General features: G+C 52.1%; 1 protein-coding gene across 1 annotated transcript in view; it reads left to right on the forward strand.

Moving 5' to 3' along the window:
* The first annotated feature begins 2,570 nt into the window (after positions 1-2,570).
* Positions 2,571-24,949, forward strand: part of LOC119095569 (vesicle-trafficking protein SEC22b-B) — a 53,801-nt gene continuing 31,422 nt past the window's right edge. The window contains exons 1-3 of the mRNA XM_037218419.1: positions 2,571-2,961; positions 4,619-4,728; positions 7,608-7,768. Coding sequence (XP_037074314.1) covers positions 2,887-2,961; positions 4,619-4,728; positions 7,608-7,768 — 346 coding nt within the window. The 5' untranslated portion in view covers positions 2,571-2,886. The remainder of the gene's footprint in view (positions 2,962-4,618; positions 4,729-7,607; positions 7,769-24,949) is intronic.

Here is a 24,949-nt window from a genome sequence, read left to right on the forward strand (position 1 = left end):
TGCGGCCACTGTAAGGATAGCATGGACAGAATAGTAAGCTGATTCGTGGTAATTGCATCTGCTACTTGCCACGGGGGCTTATGGTCGTCATAGTTATGAAGTTTACGTCTGGATGATTTACTGCTCTTTGGCAGGGCCATCCTCGCCATCTCTGGCAGCTTCGGCTGCACTGGCCTGAATTACATATGCGTATAAATTTTAGCGCATTAACCACGATGCTGCACGTAGCTGAGTGTCCATACATGATGCGAACGCCTCCACATGAAATGTCGATATGACATATCGCGAGGTGCAAAATATCAATAATGATCAGAAAAATGCACTTCGGACCTCTCACAAATTTAGAGGGAACAGCACAGCCAACACAGAACAAGTACGCCATACACAGCACACAAGACACTGTACCATATCTGGCGACCACAACACTTTAGAATACGCTTTCCACCGTTTGACACTTTTTTATTATTTTGTATTTTTGTGCAGGATGGGGAGGTGCAAATCACAAGAATTTAAAAACAATCCCTCTGCTCCTTGATTTTTCGTTTCCATGGCGTTGGTCAAAGCAAAAATGCTGGAAATTCGTATTTATTTCCTCGACGCTGATGGCAAAGAGGCACTCAATGGTTTGAGCAGACCACGCACGGTGCGGGCTGGTCGGCCGTGTGATGTCGGCAGGCTTCGTTGCAGCCCAGTGCAGCCGATGGGTGGGCGTCAGGGCATGCGATGTTACGCGGGGCTGAGCACTGGGACGATGCTGCTGGATGAGAAGAAGTCCAGAAAAGTTAGTACCCCGGCGATGGCCTGGCATAGGGGCGACGCACCGTCACGGTGAACGAACGATCCAGACCGCGACATCACTGCAGCTGGAGAGGCTTGAGTCCGTCTTGGGGGGCACAGGTCCCCTCAACAGCTGCTGCCACCATTGTCGATGAGGAACGAAAGAGGGATGTCCACAAGGGCCGGAAGTGGTATCCCAAGTCTTCAGTCTCGCACAGTGTCCGTGGCAGGCAGAGGCAGCCCTTGGTGCAGCTGGATCCCAAAATAATCTACGGTCATCTGGGCGAGGGGCAGGCGCCTCAGGGTGACTGAGGGGCCGTAGCCCGAGACGCGTCCTGATACAGACCGGTTCTGACGTGTGTTTCCTTTGTATGATATGAAGAGGAGGGCTTCGGTCCCACAAGGGACATGAAACCAGTTGAAGAGACACGAAGCAAGTCTAAAGAGACACCAGACCAGTCTGAAGAGACACCAGGCCAGTCTAAGAGACACCAGCCCAGTCTGAAGAGACACAAAGCAAGTCTATAGAGACACTGGGCCAGTTTGAATATCACGGCGGCCTGTGGAATCGCAAAATAATAGTTGGGATTCGAGTTTATTGTGGCCAAATGATCATTCGTTCAGGACTCTTGGGATTGTCGGCATGCCATCTATAAGGCCGGGTAGTTTGAGCACATTTTGGGTCACGCTCCCTCGCTTCCCTGAAGGGAGCGAGAGGCCCTGCGGGATCAAAATTCCAAATACACCTTTGACCGTTTAAGCCACAAAAGCTTTGTGCCATAAACGTCAAACAAGCGGTCTCCCAATGTATCAAAACAGAGCCTCGAGCCTTCAAGTTCAGGAAAAGATCTCCCGAGGCTAAAGTACGGGGCACCAAGCGCCGGTCTCACAAGCGAGATTCCGGGTACGCCTGTGCAGCTACGAGAGCTATCTAAACAAGACACTCCTGCCACTTATGTGTTAAGATAGCACTCGTCTTGTCTTGTCTTGGCGGTCTGACGTCTGTCGCAGTGCTTACACGTACCGACGTAACCACCACTATGGTTGATGGGCTCAGGAACACAATAACTTTTGGTCGGACTGGGTTATTGTGCTTGGGCGATGCCAATTAACACCAACGCAGGCATGAACCTGAGCTCCAACATTCGAGGAGCGATTACGTCCACGTCTGCACCTAGGTGAAGAGGGTGGTATGGTAGATTTGGCAGAGGCCACACTAACTGGCATTGAAATTAGTCTAATTTTAACTGTTTCGATTGAAAGATGCTCGTTCCGTCACGCCAAGTATTCTTAACATTTTCTGCTGCGAGCGGTCTCGCGCATCCTTCTTAATGTGGCAGCAAAGTAGTGGTTATCATCGAGTAGCTATCTTACATAAATTTGCTTACTTAAGTTGGGAATATAGTTGCTGGCACGTAATGCACACAGATTTATCCTCTCATGCAGTTGAGGCGCGATACTCAACTCCACCTGTCATTCGTATTCGTGTAAGAGATGTTTCGGTCAAGAGTAAAGTCCTTCTCTATGCATAGGCTCACAGCAAACTACGTAATAAAAAACTAAACGTTATCAGTATTTCATGCATTTTTGACATCAATTGTGTTGCATTTCTGTGAGTACAATTGTTTTAAAAGGTACTTATTTCCAATACTTTACAGAATTAGCTATATTAATGAATTCATATCTAGCTTTTCAAGTTTGAGCTATTGAACACGTAAGGCCACATCAGCTGGGCTACGTATTTGACAACAAATCTGTTTGACGCATCTAGTACATATATTGCGCATAACTTCTTCAGTGTGTGGAGTTTGTTTGTGCGACTTTAAGCCTTGCCTTAAGCATATGTCTGGCACATGAGATCGGCAGGGGTGGCAGGTGACAAGTTCGCGGAATCACGCCACTCTACGTTTTATCGTGCATGCCCTTGTAGCCCGGCATTCTTAAATTGTCAAAGTGCTAGTAAAAGTCAAGTAGTTCAACCAACTTGATACTCCCACTGACATGCAAAGAGACTTTCAGACATTTTGATCAGGTTGTCATCCTAAATTATTTGATATCAGAGACAGAGTCTTGTTTCTGGAAGGCAGACAGATCAGTACTGCAGAAAATATGGTTTTGATGACCATGATTGCAAGGGTTGCTGATGGTTTACCATTGGCAGCATCAATCCAGGAGGATGAACAGGTAAGAATTTATCCTCTGATGAATTAAGTGTTCATCACACCAGAACTTCATCCTCTAATCAATACTTTCCCCTGTCCATGTTTGTTTTCTTTTGGGTGGAGGGCTGGTTTTGTACCTCATCAATAGCATCATGCCAGGTTTTTGGACATCATCTCTGTGCTCCCTTCACTCTATTCTGCCAAAACCCATCCACTGTCTCAGGACACTATACACATGTGTTTGCTAAACCCCTAGCTTGTGTGCTTGGTCCAGACCAGAAAAAAATTGTGCTGAATGCTCACATTCCTGTCACATGAAAATTGTGTTCAATGTGTGTTTAATTTATGTTCAATATATATTCTGGGAGGTAGGTTGATCAGATCATTTTGCATGCAAAATTTGTGCCTGTTACACAATTTTTTCATAGCTTATTTGTCACTGTAAAGCATCTGTGGTGGAAATGTTTTAATAACTTGAAGATAAGACAATAATGTGTGCTATATGAAGTGAAATATTGGATCAGTCAATATGTAATGTGTTTTGCTTGATGCTATCATATTATGAAATGATGTTTTTCAGGCTTGGCAGAAACTGAATGACACAAATTATGCGTCATTAGGCCTGGCACAGATGCTATGTCATCCTATGCTAAGTGGATCCACCCTTATTCTCAGTTTGTATATTACTTCATTTGAGCAAATATTTGAGAGGAAGTAATGCTGTAGTGCATGCTATTTTGGGATTGGTCAATAGCTACCCAAAGCTCTCATGAGTTTTGAGTGAAAGGAGTTAATTGCTGACTTTATGTAAAGATGAGATTGCAAAATATAATTTATATTTCCCAAGAGACTAATGGATATACAAATCAAATTAGACAGAACCTTCTGGGGGTGCCCGTAGCGTAGTGGTTACACTGTGCATCTGGGAAACGAGAGGTACAGGGTTTGATTCCCCACAGTGCCCGCCCTTCCTGCCAGGGTGAGAGGCAGGTGACGCCACATAGCCTCAGCAGCTGAGTGCGTCATAGAGCCCCAATGACAGACAGACCAACAGACAGAACCTTCTGTATTGATATATTTCTGTAATCAAAGTTTGTACCAAGCAGTGCCTTTTGCATTAGTCCTGGCCCTTACCACCCACTTGCGAAATTCCAGGATGACAACAAAACCTTGTGCTAAGTTTGAATTTGATCCACAAAGTTTGTCAGAGACTCTGTCAAAGTCACAAAGTACCCTCTGACACCACCTAACCTGTAACAGGGCTGCTGAGAGAAATTTGGGATGCATTGTTTTTAATGTGATGCCTTAATGTCTCAGAGGACAGCAGTGGGTACCATTAGCTGAACGAGCACTATTAGCACGGTGGTAAGACTGCACATCTTAAAAAAGCTGTAGCTACAGGATGTGACCCCCAGCAGTACCTGCCATCCCTGACATGGTGAAATGCAGATGATGCCATATGACCTCTCTGGCCTGTATCATCTCTACCAATGCATATATTTGGAGTTTTGTTCATTTGTCAAATTGTGTGCCTGATGATTGAATGCAAAGCTGTGACTCCTCTTGTTTACATAAAAATGCTTGTGGTTCAGAAGTGGGCTTGCATGCCCTGGTGTAGGCCTCTCCCCCTGTTCTGGCACTGGTGTGAGTCAGTAACATCCCCTGATGTCCTGCCTCAGACCGGACGCAACATTCTGGACTACCAGAATCAGGCCAAGATGCTGTTCCGGAAGCTGACACCGCAGAGTCCCACCCGCTGCTCCATAGAGACGGGACCCTACCTGTTCCAGTGAGTACTTAGGCGCTCCACAGAGAAGGACACCTGCTTGTTCAACAGCGCACCCTAAAGCCGAAACCGTCATCGCACACACACACGCCCACACACACGCACACGCGCACGCGCGCACGCGCAAGCGCGCGCGCACGCACACGCGCACGTATACGCACACGCATACGCACACGCACTCGCACACGCACACGCACACGCACACGCACACGCACACGCACACGCACACGCACACGCACACACACATCATGGAAACGGGCGCGTGCTTATAAGAATGAGTGCTCACAGACTCTCTTATTATACTCCGTCCGTCCTTCTCATTGATACTCGGGCGCTGTGCGGTGAAGAAGCGGGTCCCATCCTGTTGCAGCGTGCACCCCGCTTAGTTTCATAAAAACGGTATGGTCGGCTTGCTGCGAGACGGTACGTGCATCATTTACTGCACAAACCGGTAAGATTAAGCGTCCTGGGGTCTCTGTCAGCAGCCATATCTCCGTGCAAATCAATTAAACCAGCCACTCGTATTACCTGCTGCTAATTCCTAATACGGAACCGCGAGGCCATTCCGAAAGATGTCAGTGGTTAATTTTCCCGACGTGAATTTATCCTTAATCAGCCATCTTCGCTTATGCAAACGGCTTTTGGTCGCTGACGCAAACGGCGCAGCCGCCTTGATATATTGGATCATCGGTTACGGCCTCGCCACCTCAGGTTCTGCCGTCTAGACGTATCCGGTAGCGTGACTGATCTGTTCGTTGCGCAGCTTTGAATCCATGAAAAGCGTGACGTCAGTGGGAATGTTATTTTGTTATCTCCTAACAAGGTGTGCTTGCGTTGTTACCGTGAAATTTGCATAATAAGTTGATGTTTGTGGATGAAGTTAATTACTTTCGTGCGACTGTTGTTTCTTTGATAATGAGTCTGGGGAAACCAGAGGTGCGGGGTTGGTTTCCCCACGGTGCTCACCCTTGCTGCCAAGGTGAGATGCAGGCGACGCCATATAGCCTCAGCGGCGGATTGCGTCGTAAAGCTCCGATGACGACGGCTCTTTGGGACCTACACCTACGGAGAGAGGCTCTTTGAGCCCCCCCCCCCTCCCCCATTCCCTCCACCCTGGGATCTCATATTCGACTGTGGAAACGGTGGAATCGATAGATCTGGTCGCAAGCGTATTGACGATGCTAAATTTGCCCATTTCCGGATAAAAACAAACATTTCAGCAAGGGCATCATCGGCTTAAAGTGGGAGGCAAGTTACCGCAAGCCTGAGTGTCATTGAGCTCTTGATAACTCCAAGTGCAAAACACCGGCCTCAGTGCAAGTGACTGGATCATGCCTACTGCCTACGCGTGTACTTACCTGCTGTACACTGGCCCGCATGGTAGCGGTTTTTTAAAAATCGAAACGAAGTCGGTACTGAATATATCATAATTTGAGAAGTATCGAAGTGAGCCGCGTGTCAATGTGGTTTTAGCGATAAAACGTTATGGACGTTATCCAGGATGTCCGTTTTGTGTTCTTTCATGTTACGTAGATACAGTTTGAACATCATGGTAACGTTTGCATTTTACTCTGATCATCACTTTAACTCATCGTAGTGCAACATAAAGACTCACCGTGATGTAATACGCCATTAACTTTGCATCGATGTTTGCATCAGGTAAGTACAAGATAACAATTTCTAGAAAATGGCCCTCCGAAATCCCAGTGAGACATGCCGTTAGTAAAATAAGGCTCTTTGTGTTTAAGGATATGCTTAAAAGGACAAGCAGGAAAAGTCTTCATGTTTCATAACCCGGTCTCAAACGATTCGGAAGCTACAGCAAAAAAATAATAATAATAATAACGAGGGCGCTTTCCGCCCCACGCAAAAATACGTGCAGTCATCTCCACGGCTGCGGCCTTTGCGTGCAGTGCTCCACTTTGGTGTTTGTCTTTCAGAGCAGTAAATACAGAGGCGAGCTCTTCATCACCTGTGTTTCGTTCTGCGCTGAATTGTCACCAGCCGTGTTGCTGCGATCGGCCGCAGTATGTCACGCCCGGGTCAACGTTTTGTCAGCTCCATTCCTCAGCTGAACGATAGCAGGCTTGCGAAACTAACCGACGGCGGCTACTGTGTCTCATGTTGCCGTCTTACGCGTCTGCGCCATATTGCACTTGTGCATTGTGGATGCGCGCATGCGTGCACTGTTGGTGCACCGCGCAGTCGCCTATTGTCATGCGCCTATGGGGGGCTCGCAACGGCCGCTATCTGAGAGCTATGTGATGGAGCGCTGTATGGGAAGTGCAGTGCACTTGGCGATGAGTTGGCTGCGAAGTGCGGCCCTGCTGCAGCTGATCGACTTTTGAGAACAAAGGAACATCTGCGGCGACTGTGTGGCTAGTTTGTGAATGGATGTCTGTTCCATTTACCCGAGTGACGTTTGAGAGCCCTGTGCTGACGGTTGAGAACCTTGTGCTGACGTTGGGGAACCCTGTGCTGACGTTTGAGAATCTTGTGCTGACGTTTGGGAACCCTGTGTTGACCTATGAAAACGTTTTGCTGACGTTTGAGAACCCTGCACTGACGTTTGAGAACCGTGCGCTGACGTTTGAGAGCCTTCAAATTTGTGACAGGTGTGCCTTTGAGTGCTCCTACCGTAAACTAGTGACATCATTGAGGTTTGAGACCCGCAGACAGGTCAGCGGTGGGTGCGCTGCTGAGGCGCGGACTTGTGCCCGGTACTAGACGGCTTGTGAGAATCTAAAACCTCCAGCCGACCGGTCGACATTTGAGAGCCCTGACCCTTCTCTGCCCTCGTTACCGACCGACGGCTGAGAACGGCGGACCCTCCGCCTCGGCATGCTGTCGGCCGCTTGAGAACCGTGTCGTCTCCGCCTCAGTTACCTGATCGACGGCGCTGTCTGCTACCTGACGCTCTGCAGCCGGGACTACTCCAAGCGGCTGGCGTTCTCATACCTGGAGAACATCGCGCAGGAGTTCCAGGCCCAGTACAGCCGCCAAGTGCACACCGTCTCCCGGCCCTACAGCTTCATTGAGTTCGGTGAGTGCTGCCAGACAAGGCGGCAGGCTCGAATCCCGACGCCGGCAGGTTTTTCGGTCCGGGTCCAGTGGTGTGAACGACTAGGGAGGTGTGGAGCGGACGCGGGAACGGCGCATTTGTGTTGTGTGAAGATAGATTGCTTGTCGATAGACGAATTTCGACGAGGTGTGGTATTCAGGACCACCCTCAGATGGCTAATGAGGAGTGAGTGAGAGGTGTTCATAAAGCCTCAGGGACCAGGGGGCACTCACAGAACTCATTTAGCCGAGCCGGAGTGACCACTGAGTGTGCACGCTGCGCAGCCCCAAGACACTTGCCAGTACTGACATTCGACGCGATTGCAGCGTCACCAATGCAAATGTGCGAGGCTGATAAAAAGGCAGCCGTTCCCGATATCATAACTGATATCATATATCATAACTGAGAACACAAAAAGTGAAGACTGAAGGGCATTGCTAATTTGTAACTGTCTCGAGTCATCAAGGTTTTTGGCGACGTGCGCGTTTCGACGCTGACGTGTATTGCCCCCTTTGGCATCAATTTATCTCCTCGGACGGCAGTTTGCGGCGGCCGCGATCCTATGCGCTCCAAAGTGGCAGCGCACGCACTTCGGCGCCGACACGTATTACCATTTTCACATCATTTCACCTCCTCTGGGGCAGCGGTTTGCGGTGACCCAGATTCCGCGCGCGGCGAAGTGGCTGTCGTCTCGGCTCAAGCCGACCCATCATGTCCGGGCCGGCGGGCGTGTTGAACCGTAGCCCGACCTCGCTCCGCTCCCTGGCCACGTCCGAGAGTCCATCAGCGCCGCCGGCCGTCGGCCGCCGACAGGTGGCGCCACCGCAGCGTCTGGCGGCGGCCGGGCGGAACGCGCCATTGATGGGACGGAACGGCCCCGCCGGCGGCCGCGCCAGAGGCGGCTGCGGAGTCCGATGTCGGATGTCCGAAGTCGGATGTCCGGAGGCGTGTCCGAAGTCGGATGTCCGGAGGCGTGCCCGAAGTCGGATGTCCGGAGCGATGCTCACCGTCGGATGCCTTCTGTCAGATGTCCGGATGGTGGTGCTCTGCGTGGAGCCCGGCCGGCCGCGGATGGTCCGCGGGCGGACGGTGCGGAGACGGACACTGCACTTGCAGTCGACCTCACGTTGGATGCCGTCGCCGTAGACTCGGCCATTGACGGCCCGCCCTCGTGGCGTGAGTCGAACGCAGCCAATCAGCGGCACGCACAGGGTCGAAAGCCACGGCACGTGCACGCACGGCCAATCAGACTATTGTGGCGTCCCAGCGCCCGATTTTCTGAACGATCGGCGGCGCGGTTTTGCGTGATCGCCGCCGGCCCGTGACGCCCGCCGATCCCATCAGCTGCATCCGCCGGTAAGGTGTACGGCGCTGCAGGCAGGGCGAACGATCAGCCCGGAGACACGGCCGGTGTTGAGGCATCACGGGTCGGGTCCGGCAGCAGACAACAACAGCTGCTGTTGCAACAACTGCTGTCGTGATTCGAGGCTTGCGGTATGTGGCGGCGATGTCGGTGTGGGTTTGGAGCGCGGGGTGGATGCGGGTCACGCCGGGTCACGCCGGGTCACGGCCTTGTCCGGCTCAACGCTGCGGCCGCCTCCAGCTGGCGGCAGGTGTTCTCGATCGTGCTTTCATCTGGCCACAGCCGCGGCGACGACCGAGGCTCTCCGGAAAACCCGGCGGACACGATGAACAGCCGTGGCCTGCGTCATTTTCCGTGGAACGTGCCGGTGCTGGCCAACAGAGGTGTGATTGAGTCCCGGCCTACGATCTGGGATGTGGCCTGGAGTTAAATGGAACGCATTCGGCCCTGTTGCGATTATCGTCTGACCCGGGGGCGGCGTCTCAAGCAAGCCGTTCCACGACAGCAACACTTAAGCCCGGCTGGCGGATAGATAGATCGGTATATATGCATGTATGGGACAGTCCGTAATAGGGCTTTCGGATTTCAGATTGGAGGACGACTGTTGCGAGCGAACTAGAACAGGGCATGCCCACAGATGGCGACGTACTCAAACTTGACACCTGGCGCATGCACGACAGTCGGGCATGCAAAAGCTGCGAAAGGCGCTGTTTGACAGCAGTGGAAGTGAGGAAGGCCGCGCTGCGGCGGGCAAGGTTTGCGAACGGCAGCACGCCTCATGAGTGGGGCGGCATCACTGAGTCTGCGCGGTGGTTCAGGAGGTCAGAGTGAACTACGGAGCATCCTTAGCAGCTGGAAGAGCGTACGGCAAATGATGACACGAGGCTGATGCGGCCTGACGCGTTCGGGCAGGCGTTGGATGCGCCGATGTCTCGGCCGCGCCGTCCTCCCCCACCCAGCGTAGCGTGTTGAACGCACGCCACGGACGCACCGCGATGCCCTCAACCCTGGCACCTGTCCTACGGCCCCTGGCCATTACATTCTTCACCGCCAGCGCGAAGCCGGACAGGTATGCATCGCCTCCTGTCCGCGCCGTGCCGTGCTAGCCCACGGCCCGCGCGCCCGACCGACGTGCGACGGTTTGCAGCCTCCGGCGGCACTTTGCGGCGCCTTGTCCAGCCGGCCACTGAATGGATGCGGCTTTTCAGCGGGCTGAGTGGTTCTGGGGATCGGGCTTGACAGAACCGCCTCAGCCACGCGAATAACTGCCGTAACCGGCGTGGAGAGCGGTTCGTTGCCAGACCCTGAAGTTCAGCGCGGGCGTTCCTGGACGTACTCTGGACAGATACTCGCCGATGTGTGACAAAGGAGCGCTGCCTGTCGAGCGGCCGGCCGCTCGGCCGGAGTTCCAAGCTGCGTGTGGTTCGGAGAGCCTGAGGGAGTGGCCAATCACCGCCGCCGGGCGAGCGGTTCGCGCGGCCGCAGCCGACAGCGCCACGCTCCGTCTCCGGCAGCCGAGGGCGGCCGCTGTGTACGCAGGCGGAATCTGCGCCTGTCAGCGCGTGTTTGTCTGTGTGTCGGCCGGTCGGGTTGTTTGCCGGCGGCCGTCCGTGAGCAGGTGGGCCACCGGCCGGCCGCCGCCGGGCTCGGCCGGGGCGGCACGCAATCCCGCCGCGTCAGCGCCCGCGCAGCCGTTGCTCTGTGCTCGGGCCGCCGCGCCGGCAACAGGGCAGGCCCTGGTCATTGTTCGATTCGATTTGACTGGCCGCACCCCTCGAGCCGAGTGGGGCTGGATTTGGCCGCCTGCTTATCATCTGTGTACTGGGGCCGGCTTTGCCTTCTTGATGAAAACATCATGTCGGTGACCGTTGGCAAAATGGCCGGAGCAGCGAGCACGCTCCGCAGCACCAACACCGTCGGTGAACATCGTAATTGAAACGACTGCGGTCTGAGTGTGGGCAGTCCGCGCATAGGCAGATTTCTTCTGCACATGTTCTAGCCATCACATGCAATGCAGTATTTCGATGTTGTGTCCATTCATGCGCGTGTGAATAACGGCGATTAAGGTCAGAGTTGATGGATGGTTTGGCTTTGTTGCTCTATTTTAACTCTGCATCGGCGCAATACTCGCAAATGCTTTCACGTGAAGAACCGTAGCTTCAATCCCAGAAATGTGGTAAAATCTGAAATAACTTCAAGGTAGTGCGCTTGGTAGTGCTGTGAAACAGGTCAAAGTCATCACGTTGGTCGACCCTAATGCTTGACGTTTAATTCGCCACCCCGCGCCGACAGGAGTAGTGACGAGTCTAGCGTAATCACTTCATGCGACACTCAAAAGCCGCTCCTTTAGAATTGAAGTTGTAAAATACATACTATCCACCCGATTTTGCATGGCCTAAAACCGTATATTTACTGGTCAAGCCAAATAAATGCATGATGTATATATATATATATATATATATATATATATATATATATATATATATATGTGTGTGTGTGTATATATACACACATTTTTATATGGCTCCGGAGTACACGTCTGTGCGGTATGTCGTGCTCGATTTGACCTCCGTTGTCTGTAAATTATCGTTTGTCGCCTACGACCCGCCGATCTGCAGCGCACGCGGCCAGCGGGGGTGGCTGAACGGGACCAGGCCCGCCCCTGCTCCTGGAGAGAGCGCTCAGGGACCCAAGGAGCGGCGCCGTGGCGGTGCTGGTGGCCAGAGGCGGTCGCGACAAAACGGCTGCCGTTGGCGATAACGCGGCTGTCACGTGACGCGCTGGTCCCCGGCGAGTTGTGCCAGCATAGCTGGCGCGGAGACCAGTCCCCGCGACAGAGCCCCCGCACATGCCGTATCTGCGCGGACGCTGCCGAGAGAGCCGAAACTTGAGACGCTGATACTGCGCGCATTATTCCTGAGGAGGGAACTCGGCACATTGGCTCTCGTGGCGGCCCCGTTACACCCTGAAGTTGGAGGCTGATGGCCGCTGATACGGCGGTGTGAGAAGGGCACGCCACCTGCCCCCCCCCCCTCCCACTCCCACTGACGTCATGGCAGTGCCGCACCGCCGACTGCTGACGCTCAGCACCGCTATCAGGTGGCGTTTGATTTGCCAGACAGCCCCATTCTGACGGCTCCTTTGTTGGTACCCCCGGCGCAAAATACCGCCACGGAAAGAATGGTCCGCAATTGGTTCCTGCTCGAAAGGCCCGTCCAGAAACGATGCAATGCTTTGTGTGGGAACAGGCGTGGGGCGGCAGGCAATGGGGAATGCGGTTCAGGCGCCTCCAGACCCAGCCGCGACTCCCATGAGACCCCGCGGCGCGATGCTTGACTCTGACACATCGGCCAGACAGCGACTATCGCTTTGCGCCATGAATATTCCGTAGGGCGGCGGGCGCCATCGCCGCAACTCGAATGTTCATGAGAATTAAGCGCCATCTCCTGAATAAAGGGCGACAACGGCTCTTCCGAAGGCAGGTGGGCGGATAGAGGTCGCAAGTGCCGCGGTTGGTGGGACATTTAGCTGGGAATGGGGAGGTGCGAGCGCGAGCCGCGCACTTTGTGTAAATATCCCGGTAGGCCGTCGGCCATCGCGGTGCCGAGCGCGGAATAGTGCGGCGATGTGGCGATGTGAGCGGCAGTTGTCGGTCGTGTCGAACACTCATCCCACAAGGACGGATTCTGTTGCAGATCGGGTGTGGGCCGTCAGTTTGTTCCATCGAAGTTCGATAGTGGGGTTATGTACGAAAACGCTATGTGGCTTTGGACAATGTCATGCATTTCATTAGTCCCGGTTTGGTGCTTAACACGCGCCCGGGTGGCCGGCTGGATACCCTTCGCTCGGTTGGGTGGGTCAATCTGACCCCCCCCCCCCTGAGATCTCGGGAACTAAGAAAGCTAGAGACACCAAATGTACAGGGTGTGTTGACCTGTACGTGAACTCACTTAGGTCAAAGTTTCAGCTTCCTAGATCATGACCTTCAGGTAAACAATGTCAAACAAGGTAAAATTCAAGGTTGGTCTCCATTGTGTCCCCAGAACCTAGATAACCGTTTCTAAGCAAGAGGTCACATGCCCATTTAAGGTCAGTGGCATTGTTTGACCTTTTGAAGGTTACGGTGACCAAAATCGTACAAGATTGCTCTGAGTTCCGCATTTGAATAAGCGACAAAGATTACGCTAGGCAGTATGTTCCTAAAAAAACAAAACATTTACTAGGGTCATTTCAGGCCAATGACCTATTCTGACATCTGAGAAGTCCATGGAAGATGTATAATGCAGTTCCCGCTATTAATAAACTCTCACACACACACACACACACACACACACACACACACACACACACACGCACGCACGCACGCACGCACGCACGCACGCACGCACGCACGCACGCACGCACGCACGCACGCACGCACGCACGCACGCACGCACGCACGCACGCACGCACGCACGCACAATATCACAGTCTCAGTCTCAGTCTCAGTCTCAGTGCCTCTTCTCCGATCCTCTCCCTCTCTCAGCTTGTCGGCTCGTGCCGAATGACCACTAGCTGGGCCGGTCTTGCCTGGTCCAGCGGTCGATACCACGGCAGCGCTCAGCTCTGCAGTCAACAGTCCGTCGTGACGACGCGGCTATTGCCCGTTACCAACAAACTTTGTGAGCCTCACCAGTTAGACGAGCCGACTGAAAGTTCGGTTTTTGTGTTGTTTTTTTCCATCTGAGGAGCAGCGAGGCAATGTGCCGTATCGCCGCTGATTTTGCTGGGTATGACCGGCATCCACTGTTACCTTAGCCGCCTGAGGAAAATTGTCACCTTAATCACTTCCAGGTAGCTTATGCGGTGACCGACTGCTGCTGCTCTATAACACGGATCTGCCATCTCACCAAATTGCATTTTATTGACATCGCTTCCCGCAGCGATGCTCTGAATGCTCGGCGTTTTGATGAGGGGAGCCTGTGGATGCTGGTCACGAGCAGTTTGCGAGGATGCCGATGGTGGCGCTGCCGTCGAGCTGGGGCGCCGTAATGCGTCACGTTCAGTTTGTATGGCAGTTGGACACGTTGAGCAGAATGAGAATGTGGGGAGCCGCGGGTCAGTACGTTCAGTTGGCGTTTGCTGGCAGACGAGGGAGACATCAACAACGGTGTGCAATGCAAATGAATTGCTTATTATGGCCTGTTGCGCCGAAATTGGTCAACGGCCTTGTTCTGTATTCTGTTGTATGCATTGTGCTTAATACGTACCATCCATGCGGATGTGGTTATTATGGTCATTCGCTAGACGTATACACTGGGATGATTCACATGGGAAAGAAGTAAAAGCGATGCATAAAAACTCATAAAGCACGACAGCGTTATGCGCAGCCCATTCATGAGTGAGAGTGGTTCTTTGAAGAGAGGAACTTGCAGTGTTCTCTACTAAACAATGTTAGACATACTGACTAAAACTTTGGTGACCCGAGCAACATTTTTAGGCTTAGGACCACGCTGTGTACTGAGCAGTTTTTAGCAGTTTTTAGCACTTTAAAGAAACTGCCTTTGACCAGTTGATCTTGTTCCTTGACTTGAGGTCACATGTCGACCCTTGTATTTTGTTCACTTTGAGGTTATATCTCCAAAGGTGCTCTGTATGGTGGTTTCTTGTGTGAGTTAAAAACGATTGGTCTTACCAATTTACACATCCATAGATCCTGCCTCACACTAAGTGGATACACCGCTGCCTGGTTTGTGACTGATATTCTGATATCGTCCTAAAAATTTGGTGGTTGGTGGAACACGTTGTGGAGGATGACACACACACACACACACACATATATATATATATATATATATATATATATATATATGTGTGTGTGTCATGCGGTATATATATATATATATATATATATATATATACCGGCTCGTTGCCTTTGAAAGTTAGTGGCAACAATGTAGATTGTAAGCATTATGTACAGTTTTGATACTGACTAGATGGTCGCCTGAGTTAAGACCAATCGAGCTAGTTTTGCTTCTTTCAGTCACATATGCAACCACACCCTCACTCAAAGTATTTATGCCCGTCTTTTAAACCGGATTTTTGACAACCATTGGAAATGTACCTGATTTGTCGCCTATTTCGAAATGGTTGACCTCGCTTTGACCTGACCCAGCCCACTTACTTGACCCAGCCCACTTACTTGTCACGGTAGACCTGGTTCAAACAGTTATGCGCTATTTAATTATGCATGGCAAAGTAGACGGAATTTTATCACTTTGGCTTACTTCACTCCAGAGTTATTTGGGAAACCCGCTGGGGAGGAGGAGGGTTAAATTGACACACCAGAACTTTGAGAGTGCTTGGTTAAGTTTGTGCGCTGCATCAAAGGCATCATGCGTTTTTATAAGTCCAAGCAAGTGCCACAAACAGGCAGATCAGAGAAGCACAAGTCCAACGTTAGCAGGGTTTTTGTTGAAAGTGACTACATCCGCACGCTGTAACGGCTCAAAACGCGCTGATGCAACTGCGGCAATCCTGACAATCCTGGCAAGTGCGACAATCCTGACAATCCTGGCAAGTGCGACAGTCCTGACGTGCTGCACAATCCGCTGGAACTCTGCCCGCCAACGCGTATCTTGGAGATGCCAACACAAATAGCTCAGTTATGGGTCTGAATTGTAATTCAGTCGTTTAACTGTTGCATTATGAAGATATACTGTCACAACGTAAGACTGTTGGATGCGCAGAATACGTAAGTTTCCCTTAAATGGACGTTGAGTTCAACCGGTGGGTGCTATGGTATTTGAAACTGTGCTCATTTTGCAGCTGTCGTATTCGCCGGAAGCATCCGGTACTCCTGTAAACTTTAAACAGTGCATTCGTAGCTCCAGCAAACAGACCGCTGCACATGTGATATGACTGACATTGTGTCAAAATACGTAACAGAGATGTTTGGGGGCAAGTCGGAAAATTTCACCGATCTTCTTCGAACCGTTTCGCAAAAACTAGCGGAAAACCCGAGTGAGGCCTTTTGTCGGTCTCAGGGGACACTGGCTGCGCTCAAAAGGCGTTTCTGTCGTTAAGGCCTAGATTGACCCTGTCGTTCTCCGTTCGTTGTAAAACATCTGGCGGAGATTCTGGTCGGGTGGTGCTGTGGGAACTCTGGAGAAGGCAGACCGGGTGGTGCTGTGGACACTCTGGAGAAGGCAGACCGGGTGGTGCTGTGGATACTCTGGAGAAGGCAGACCGGTTGGTGCTGTAGATACTCTGGAGAAGGCAGAGGCTCCGGCCGCGGAACAGGCCGGGAATGTCGGAGCTCTCAAGTATATCACGCGAACTGGGCACGCAATCAGAATTATGTGCGTCGGAGATCATCTGCGCGGCAAAATTAAATATGTTTTTAACTAAAAGTGTTTTTGTGTGGTGACGTTCCCTTACCCCGTCAAACAGTGACGAGCGGCGAAATCACAAATCTGTCACGTCGGTTGGCAATATTTTGTTGACAGCTGAGGGATGGATTCTGAGAGAAGGTGTCGTTGAAGGAGGGACAGGCAGGCGAGGATGCCGCGGCACTCACGAAACCGCGAATTTTGTCCTCAAACTTGCTACGGCAACTTGTTATGTAAACAGTATCCCAGAGAAGAAAAGAGAGCCTCCATCCAAGCCGTGAGCGCTCGTGGGCGCGCTTTGATTTCACAGCCAATACCTGAGTGCCGCCTGCGTACTGCACTACGGTTGCGTTAGCGGCGGAGAGGATCTAGTCGTTCGCATCAGGCGGCAGAGAGCACGCCCGAGGGGAAATCCGTGGAAGCTTCTTGGAAAAGGCACAAATCCGGCGGGAAGTTTTACGAATCCCATCGAAGTAAGTGAAACGTATCCTCTGAGTATGAATACGCAAAAAGTTTTGGAACCAAGATATACCCTCATTGAGAATGGGTGCCTGTCTTGTACATCAACGTAGCGGACGGCATCGAAACATTTGCTTAAATCAACCACGTTCCCCAATATCAAAATCCCATAGTCTGCCTCCAATGCCGTATGTGATGCCGTTAGAATTCCTTTAATCCCAAGCCACCCCCGTGGAATTCTGTGGACGAAATCATCCGTGTCAGGGTGAAGCAGGAAGGTTGCCAGAGGACAGGAAATAGTAGTTCTGGTGTTAGACAACCCGCTCTACTACAGCTGTGTCTCATGTGTGGTATTCTCCCATTTGTATGGGTTTAGCGATGACCGGTTGCATCAATCAGAAAGATAAGATAATTGTCGTATTGTGAACAGTTTAGTTCACGGATGTAATATGAATGGCGGCGAAAAGTAGGGAGCATGGCCGCGTGTAGTGGTGAGGCGAAGTTGACCGGGTTAGTCGAATCGTGAGACCGGAAGCTCGTGTTTGCGTTTTTGCCTTCTTTCTGGTGTTCCGCACCGCCGAAAACTACCAGCTTTCACTTGCGATCAATCATGAGATAGTTCGTTGGAGCAGGCAAGGGGCGGCTAGGTGATGCAAGTGTTGCTGTGTGTGTTCCGTAAGGTGGCGTGCGTCGTGAAGAAGTCAGCATCCGGCGTCTGCCCGCTTCAGCAACGATATCAGTGTTTGCGTGGTGTGGAAGACTGTTGTCGAGTGCATATTACTATGGACAGTAGGTGACACAAAGGTATTTGGATCGGAGCCGGGAAGCCGTCTTCTTCATGCTTCATGTCATGCGCATGTCCTCGCAAAATTAATGTCATGTACCAGGATCCAGCCGGTTGTTGGCCTGTAGGGAAACTGCGCTGAGCGATCCGTGCTGTCCTTTTCACCCGTCACTTCCATACAGTTGCTGTGCATTACTGCACCAGTTCTAGCCCAATTCAGCCGCGTACGCAGCGCGCAGCCAGCGAGTGTGCATAATTGAACCGCATCAGTCGCTGGCCGGACTCGTCGGTCGGGGCGCGGCTAATGGGTCCGCGTGGCAGCTACTGACGGACTGCTCGAGGCCGGCCGCCGGGCGCCGCCCTCGGCCCGCTCGCCGTCACCGGACGGGCGACAGCGGCGTCCGGCCGGCGGCCGACGGCCGGCGCCGGCGCTCCCGTGTGGGCGCCAATCACCGTGCTCTATCATCGGCGACAATGCCTAGCCGCGTGGCACGGCTGATGCCGTCGATGTGGAGGCGCCGTAGTCGGTCGTCGGCGCGCGCGGCGTCGGTCTCGACGGAATGGCGTCAGCAGACCCGCAGGGCGACACCAGAGGTGTGTTGTTATTCGTTGCGAGGCGTCGTTGTGGGACTACACGCATGCCAGCGAGAGACTGCGCTAGGACAACGTCGTCCGTGCGTGTGGCTGGCGCGGGCTGCCAGCGGTACCAGCAGCCCCTTACATGGGATGAAGCGTGTAGTCATCGGAGCCCCTCCCCCCCCCCCTCCCCACCAGAAGTTGATTACTTATGCCAAAGCAGGTATCAACCCTCTGTTGTACATAATGTCTGACTTCGACCTTAATGACCGTGGCAGCAGACGTGCCTGGACCCCACTGGATCCTTCGAAACAAAAACTGTAAAAATGTACCTATCTCGGAAGGGTGCCTCCCCAAAGACAATTCCAGAGGTGTTCTAGGACTCTAGAAGGCTGCTTGACTAAGTTTGTAAGTGAATCACGGATCTGTTAGGGTCATTTTACAACATTTGAAAATGGATACCGCATCCCTAAAAGATTCAGGATCTAGGACTCACAAGCGATCCAGGAATCCGTCTCCCACGTCTGTGCGCACAAAGGGATAATAAGGATGGTGTATGACCTCGAACGATCTTTTGTATAATGCTGGGCTTCTACGTCATTTTGGGCATTCCAGTCCGGTACCAAATCAGGCGGCACTGTGGCACTTCAGGGAGCTTGTCAGCCACTGCCTCTCCATTTAACGCAGATTCTCTTTGGTTTTAATTCAATTTTATTTAGTTAATTAAGGCATAAGCACATTTTGCTCTTATTTCGTGCTGCCTTTGGTCCACTTTTCTCTGGGCCCTCTACAGCTGTTTTGCATTTTTGCCCAGGCTGAGAGCAAGCAGCACAAGAGAGCCTGCATTGCAAGACCTCGCCAGCTGCCCCGATTTCCTAGTTTGCATACTGGCTTCAAAGATGGCGCTGGCCGACGGCAGCGAGTATTTACAGCATTTGCCGTCCGCAGCATCTACAGCATTTCCCGAAAGCTTTGCTGTAAAGATTTGTGAATGTCAGGCAATCTTCAATTCGAATACCTTGTTCCAAATCATTCCATGCCTTACTTAATCCCAAATCGTAGAAGACTGTCGCCATGGCACAATTGTCGCACCTAAAAGGTTGCGTGTGATCCGATCCGGGCAAAGACCACCATTTACGCAACTCGAAACGTAACATCCAGCTCTTATTCACATGACATATATTACCTCAGCCTCTTGATGACCTGCTGCGGAATGCTATGCGCTGTCTTGGCACACAAGCGACATCACCGTGCACTCCGACGGATAGGCGGACAGTCGGCATCACCGTGCACCCTGACTGCACATGATCCATAGTCCACTCTATGGCGTGTATCAGGCTGGGTGCTGCGAACAATGCAACGAGGCATGAACGATCACTTGACAATTAATGCGTTGTTGAGGCGACTATGCGTTAAAGGGAATGTTCCACCTCGGAAGATGTTGAAGCAAGCATCAGTTATGATGAAACAAGCTTACCTTGTCCTGTTGGTATACTTTTTAAGTGGAAGACTGCTCTAGAGAGCACAGTCTTTGTACTAAATGTGCTCCTCAATGCGTCAATGTTTGATTACGTCATCGTGCCTCGCACAACATTGATTGCGAGACAATTTGCGACGGTTATGTCTGGAAATCGCGCTCACGAACGCCAGATATGAACGCTTCGACCATTATATTTTTCTTGGCTTTGATCGCCGCGTGGCTTATGGAATGGCAGGATTTGAATGACGTTATTATGACGTCATGAATGCCAGGTTGGCTTTGATGGTGGATGAATGGATGACGCTGTTGGAATAGAGCTACATCACGTTCATGGATGGATGGTGCAGATAAAAGTTGATGCGTCAAAGTTGACGTAATTAAAATACTACAATCGCAAAATGTCAAAATAACAGTAATCTCTTAAGTCACAATAGAGTATGGTTCGTGGTAATGTTCGTCAGTGCCAGCAACGAGCTTCTGTTTGACATAGGAAGCGGCGGATACATAAACCGTTAAAGCTCATTTGTCATTGAGCTACTCACTGTACTTTTGAAGTGGCGTCGCTCCTGTGATAATCGATAGCAAACTAAAACGCCGTCCAGCCAGGTGCTCTGAGAGTTGGCTGTTGCCCGAATCGGACCAAATGGGCTCGCTGCGATTTAGTGTGCGGCTGTTCAGTCGTTTTTGCAAATAGAGACTCGAGCAGAAAGCCATTTTTATGAAAAGGAACGCAAAATAAACTAGAACTGGCCGATTGAAATCATTGAGCCGCGGCTGAATGCAGCTTGATTCCTGCAGCTCACATAACATACGAAAGCTCATAAAACCATGTGGGTCACAGATTTTTAGATGGCGAAGTTCACCAGTTATTTTCTTCTTGATGTGCCACGGTTTTCGACTCAGTTGAAGGCTCGATCGGCTTCATTCGACTGGCACTAAGGAGTATAATTATACTTGTCATTAAAGCTTAAAGAATATAATGGCATTGAGAGAAAATGAATGTAGCACAGGCAGGCAGCCCGCTGTCATCGCCAGTTGGTATGACTGTTGCCACACTTGTTCTCCACCCATTCTTACTGGTTCCCTGACTGACTGACTGTAACTGGCCCAGACTCACCATACACCTCTCTCAAACTCATACTCATTCATACTCTCACCACCAAATGCGAAGTTAGGCGTGATAACTTAGCGCAATTTTCGCCAGCCACACATTTCTTATAATTATCACGACACGAAGCTCGTTCGCTCCAGTCGCATTTTGCCTGAAGGGATGATGTAATGACAAGTCATTCTCCGTTTATGAGCAAGGACGCTTAGGGCAAAAGCAGACGTCATACGCAATAAGCTGGATCACAAATAACATTTGTAGGCCAGTGCAACAAGCATACCACAGTAGACCAATGACAGCATAAAAAGGAACGCACGCATTGATTTCCAGCATTTTATGTCTTCCTCACCAGGCAAAGACCTCGGCACCGCAATAAAGGGACGCGCACCGCAAGTTGTTTCGCGGCATGTGGTATTTGATCAACATCGATACGACAATACAACTCATAAACCTGCATGTGTGAACGAGGGCTCGGTGTTTCATCAGGGAATTGGGACATTTGCTTCACAGACATGAACGGAGCCCAGCGGCCTGGCGATGTCTTCCTAAATGCACGGTGGTATTGACCATTTCCGGATGTTCTAAAACCTTTAGCAGCTGGGTCATTGCATATGAACGGCTTCTGAATTTTTGGCAATGCTATACCTTCTTGCATTGGAAATGTTAATTTTGATTCGGATCCCGCCGATTTGAATTCCTTTGAACACTGTTTTGATTGATCCAAAATAAAATTATGAAAGTGTCGTGCCAATTTCCCTGACTCAACATCGAGAATCTTGAAATCTGTGGAAGCCGTATGGGAACTCACAGTGCCCGCGCAAATGAAACCACTCCTCAGTTCTGCGAAACATACTGTGTGCAAAATACTGCCCGTTAAAATTTGCAACAAACTGTTGCCATGTCCCATTGTTTGCGTACTTAACACGGCGGTGTCGTGTCGGTTGACCACGGGGGCGTTGCAAGAGGTCGCGGTGCATGCTACCCTTTGGTCGGCGTTGCTGGCAGTGTCGGTTCGGTGGCGCTCAGTTTATGTGTTGTAAGCTGGTTTCTCACGGAGGGCAGGATGGCTTGTAACCCGACGGTTTTCGCCAATCGCTTATCGTTTGGTGGTCATCGCCTGCCAGGATGTGCTTTTTAGGGCATGCGGCGACTGTTCATCTGTAGAGGTTTCAGGACGAACCCTGAATGATTAAGCGCGCTGGTTTCTCACGTGCAGACCTGGGCTGTATTGATTCCAACGGTCACGGCACAGGGTCCCATTAGGTAAATGATTACGTCTAGTTTGGTTAGGTGATTGTCACGGCCGGGTGACGCAAGGCTTTCAGGGTCGTCAGATGCTTTGTTTTAGCGGAGCTTTTTTTAGCTTTGGCCCTTTGTGGCGTTTGTAGCTTTGATTTTGGACCCTGCTGGGAAGCAGTTAACCCCAGCATGCAACACCGGACGGCTGCCCGCCCAGCTGAGCTGCCCGCTCAGCTGAGCTGCCCGCTCGGCTCAGGTGCCCGCTCGGCTCAGGTGCCCGCTCGGCCCAACTGCCCGCTCGGTTCAGCTGCCCGCTCGGTTCAGCTGCCCGCTCGGCTCAGCTGCGCGCTCGACTCAGCAGACTGGACTTCAATGGATCTCTCTCTTAAAGGCGTCATAGCTGCTGACGGAAAATAACGCTTTTTAAACGCCACCACTCTCCCAATGGCCATAATAACAATAAGCAACCCGTTAGTAAATACCGAATGTAACATGCCTCAGGGACGTTGGTAACAACCTATTTTACTGAGCATGCTACTCATTCAGGAAATTTAGGATGAAACTGCTCGGTTGTGACAGTCAGGGCCCTCGAAAAATGAGTTGGCGGAAATATTTTAAGAATTGCTTAGCAGGGAGATGAGACACAGTATTCTAGGCCGCGTTACACGTAATCTATTTCAGATTCTAAGCGACGGTACTTTTATTATTTTCCTGGTTGCTTTCTGTATGACCGAATGAAGGCGTTCGCTCGATCAGACATCTAGCTAGGCTACGTTGGACAGCGGCCAGGCAGCGAAGCCAACGTCGGCTTTGAGGTTCTTCCATTACACCGACCCGTCCATTGTTTGCACAGCCCAGTGCATTTCACTGCAATCGTACGTCTTCAGTACTCCGACAAGCCAGAGCCGTGTGATTATGCAACGACCCGCGGCGGCCCCTGCCGCTGTCGCGGGTCGGCTGTTGACGCTGCGGTCCATATTGCCTTGGAGCGTCGGACTTATTGCCGCGGTCGCGAATGACGGCGCCATTTCAAACAAACAACGGATCACCCGCGCGCAGCGCCGCGCGTCAGAACAGGAGAATTTACGCGTTTAACCCCGCAGTACGCGTTGTCTGGCGCGCAGAGCCGCAGCGTCGATCCGTCGGCAGGCGGCCAATCGCATTCGCTGAACGAGCACCACGTGACGGACGTCAGCTGACCTGACGTTGGTATTGCGGAAATGAGGGGATAGCCAGCGAGAGGCGCTTAAGAGAGAACGTAAAACAGAGCTGACGTGGGAGCCAGAAAGGTTTCATTTACATGGACATTCCAATATTGCTGATGCGGCTTGGGTGGTTCTTGATGTGCTGGACGGCAGCTCTTTTCAGCTGAAGTTAATCTCTGTATGACAGTTGGATGGCTATTCAGCTGTTGAGGCAGGTTGCTGGGCTGGACGCAAAATGACCTTGGCGGTCGACACACCCGAAACCTCACTCATCATCGAGGCACCATTATAAAGAATAAGAGACACGCGTCGCACACCCCGATATAGGCCCGAGAGTCAACCTCGGCTCGATATCACTCGGCCCTCATGTGATACGAGCGGCGCCGTCTGAACGGGAGGCTGAAGCGTCGACGGAGGCGACAGTTGGCAGTTGTAACGGCGCCGCGGGCGGGCGGGCCGCTTCGAAGCGACGGCCAGCCCTCGTGGGGACGGGGCGGGGTGGGGAAGCGCTTGCGACGAAAGCGTCCGGAGAGCGCTCCGCCGGGAGGCGGTGGCCGCCGTCGAGCAGTCAGCTCCCGGCCACCGGCGCACGAATAGCGGCGCTGCCACGCGATGCCCGTCACCTCATCCATTATGGAGGCGGGCAGGGCCAGCGGCCGGAGCCGTCCGCTCACGTGGTGGCCGCCGCCCCCCGGAGGCCCGCGGCCGGCGCTGTGCCGGCGGCGGTGTCCGCAGTGCGCGCCCGCGCGCCGCTCACGCCACCCTGTCTCACGACACCGGTCTGTGGGGTCGCTGGCCTACGAGCCACCGCTCTTTAGTAAGAGCTTGGGTAAAGTGCCCCCCCGCCTCCGTCTCACGCAGCGCATAGCTGGTTGCTTTAGCAACCAAATGGCGGCACCAAAGGCAGCGTAATAAGTACGAAAGCTGTCCCCAGGGATGGGTCGTACGATTGTGCGTCTTCTGAAGATGGGTTTTCTGGAGTTTGTCAGGATAATACTCTCGCTGAGCCCGTGACACGGAGCGCACGTCTCTCGAGCGTCGATCCCTTGGGTTTGGTCCTTCGCAGGGGGCTCGCTGACAGGTCCTTTCGGCCGACAACCAGGTGTGTTGCAGGATTGGAGGACTTCCATTCCGCTGGGGGGGGGGGGGGGGGACAGACAGGAGGTCACCACTCACGATTGTGTCCGCGGGAATGGGGTGAATACCGGCAACCATGCGAACAGCCGACGTTCCCATTGTCCCGAAGCTTACCGGCCCGAACAAACCATACCGTACGGCACCGCACCGTGCGGAAATCCACTCCATAACCCGAGTGAGACACCAATTGCCTGTCGTCTACAGCTGTCGTCTTAATTTGTCACATATATGAGACGTCGGTGATGAATGGTGGCACGCCCGGTGTCCGTATTCGTAATAATGAGAGTCATGCGTGGTATGACGGCCTGCGCCGTGCACAAAGGGGGTGTAGGTTGACGCAAGATCGAAAGTATGACCGATCTGATGCCGGCACCACCCAGGAACATTGCAAATTGTCGTGTTCCGGGTACAGTTGTAACATTGGTTCGGGACAGCCTCCAGA

Source organism: Pollicipes pollicipes, unplaced genomic scaffold (assembly GCF_011947565.3).
Source record: "Pollicipes pollicipes isolate AB1234 unplaced genomic scaffold, Ppol_2.1 Scaffold_4219;HRSCAF=4965_pilon_pilon_pilon, whole genome shotgun sequence".
Taxonomy (NCBI): Eukaryota; Metazoa; Arthropoda; class Thecostraca; order Pollicipedomorpha; family Pollicipedidae; genus Pollicipes; species Pollicipes pollicipes.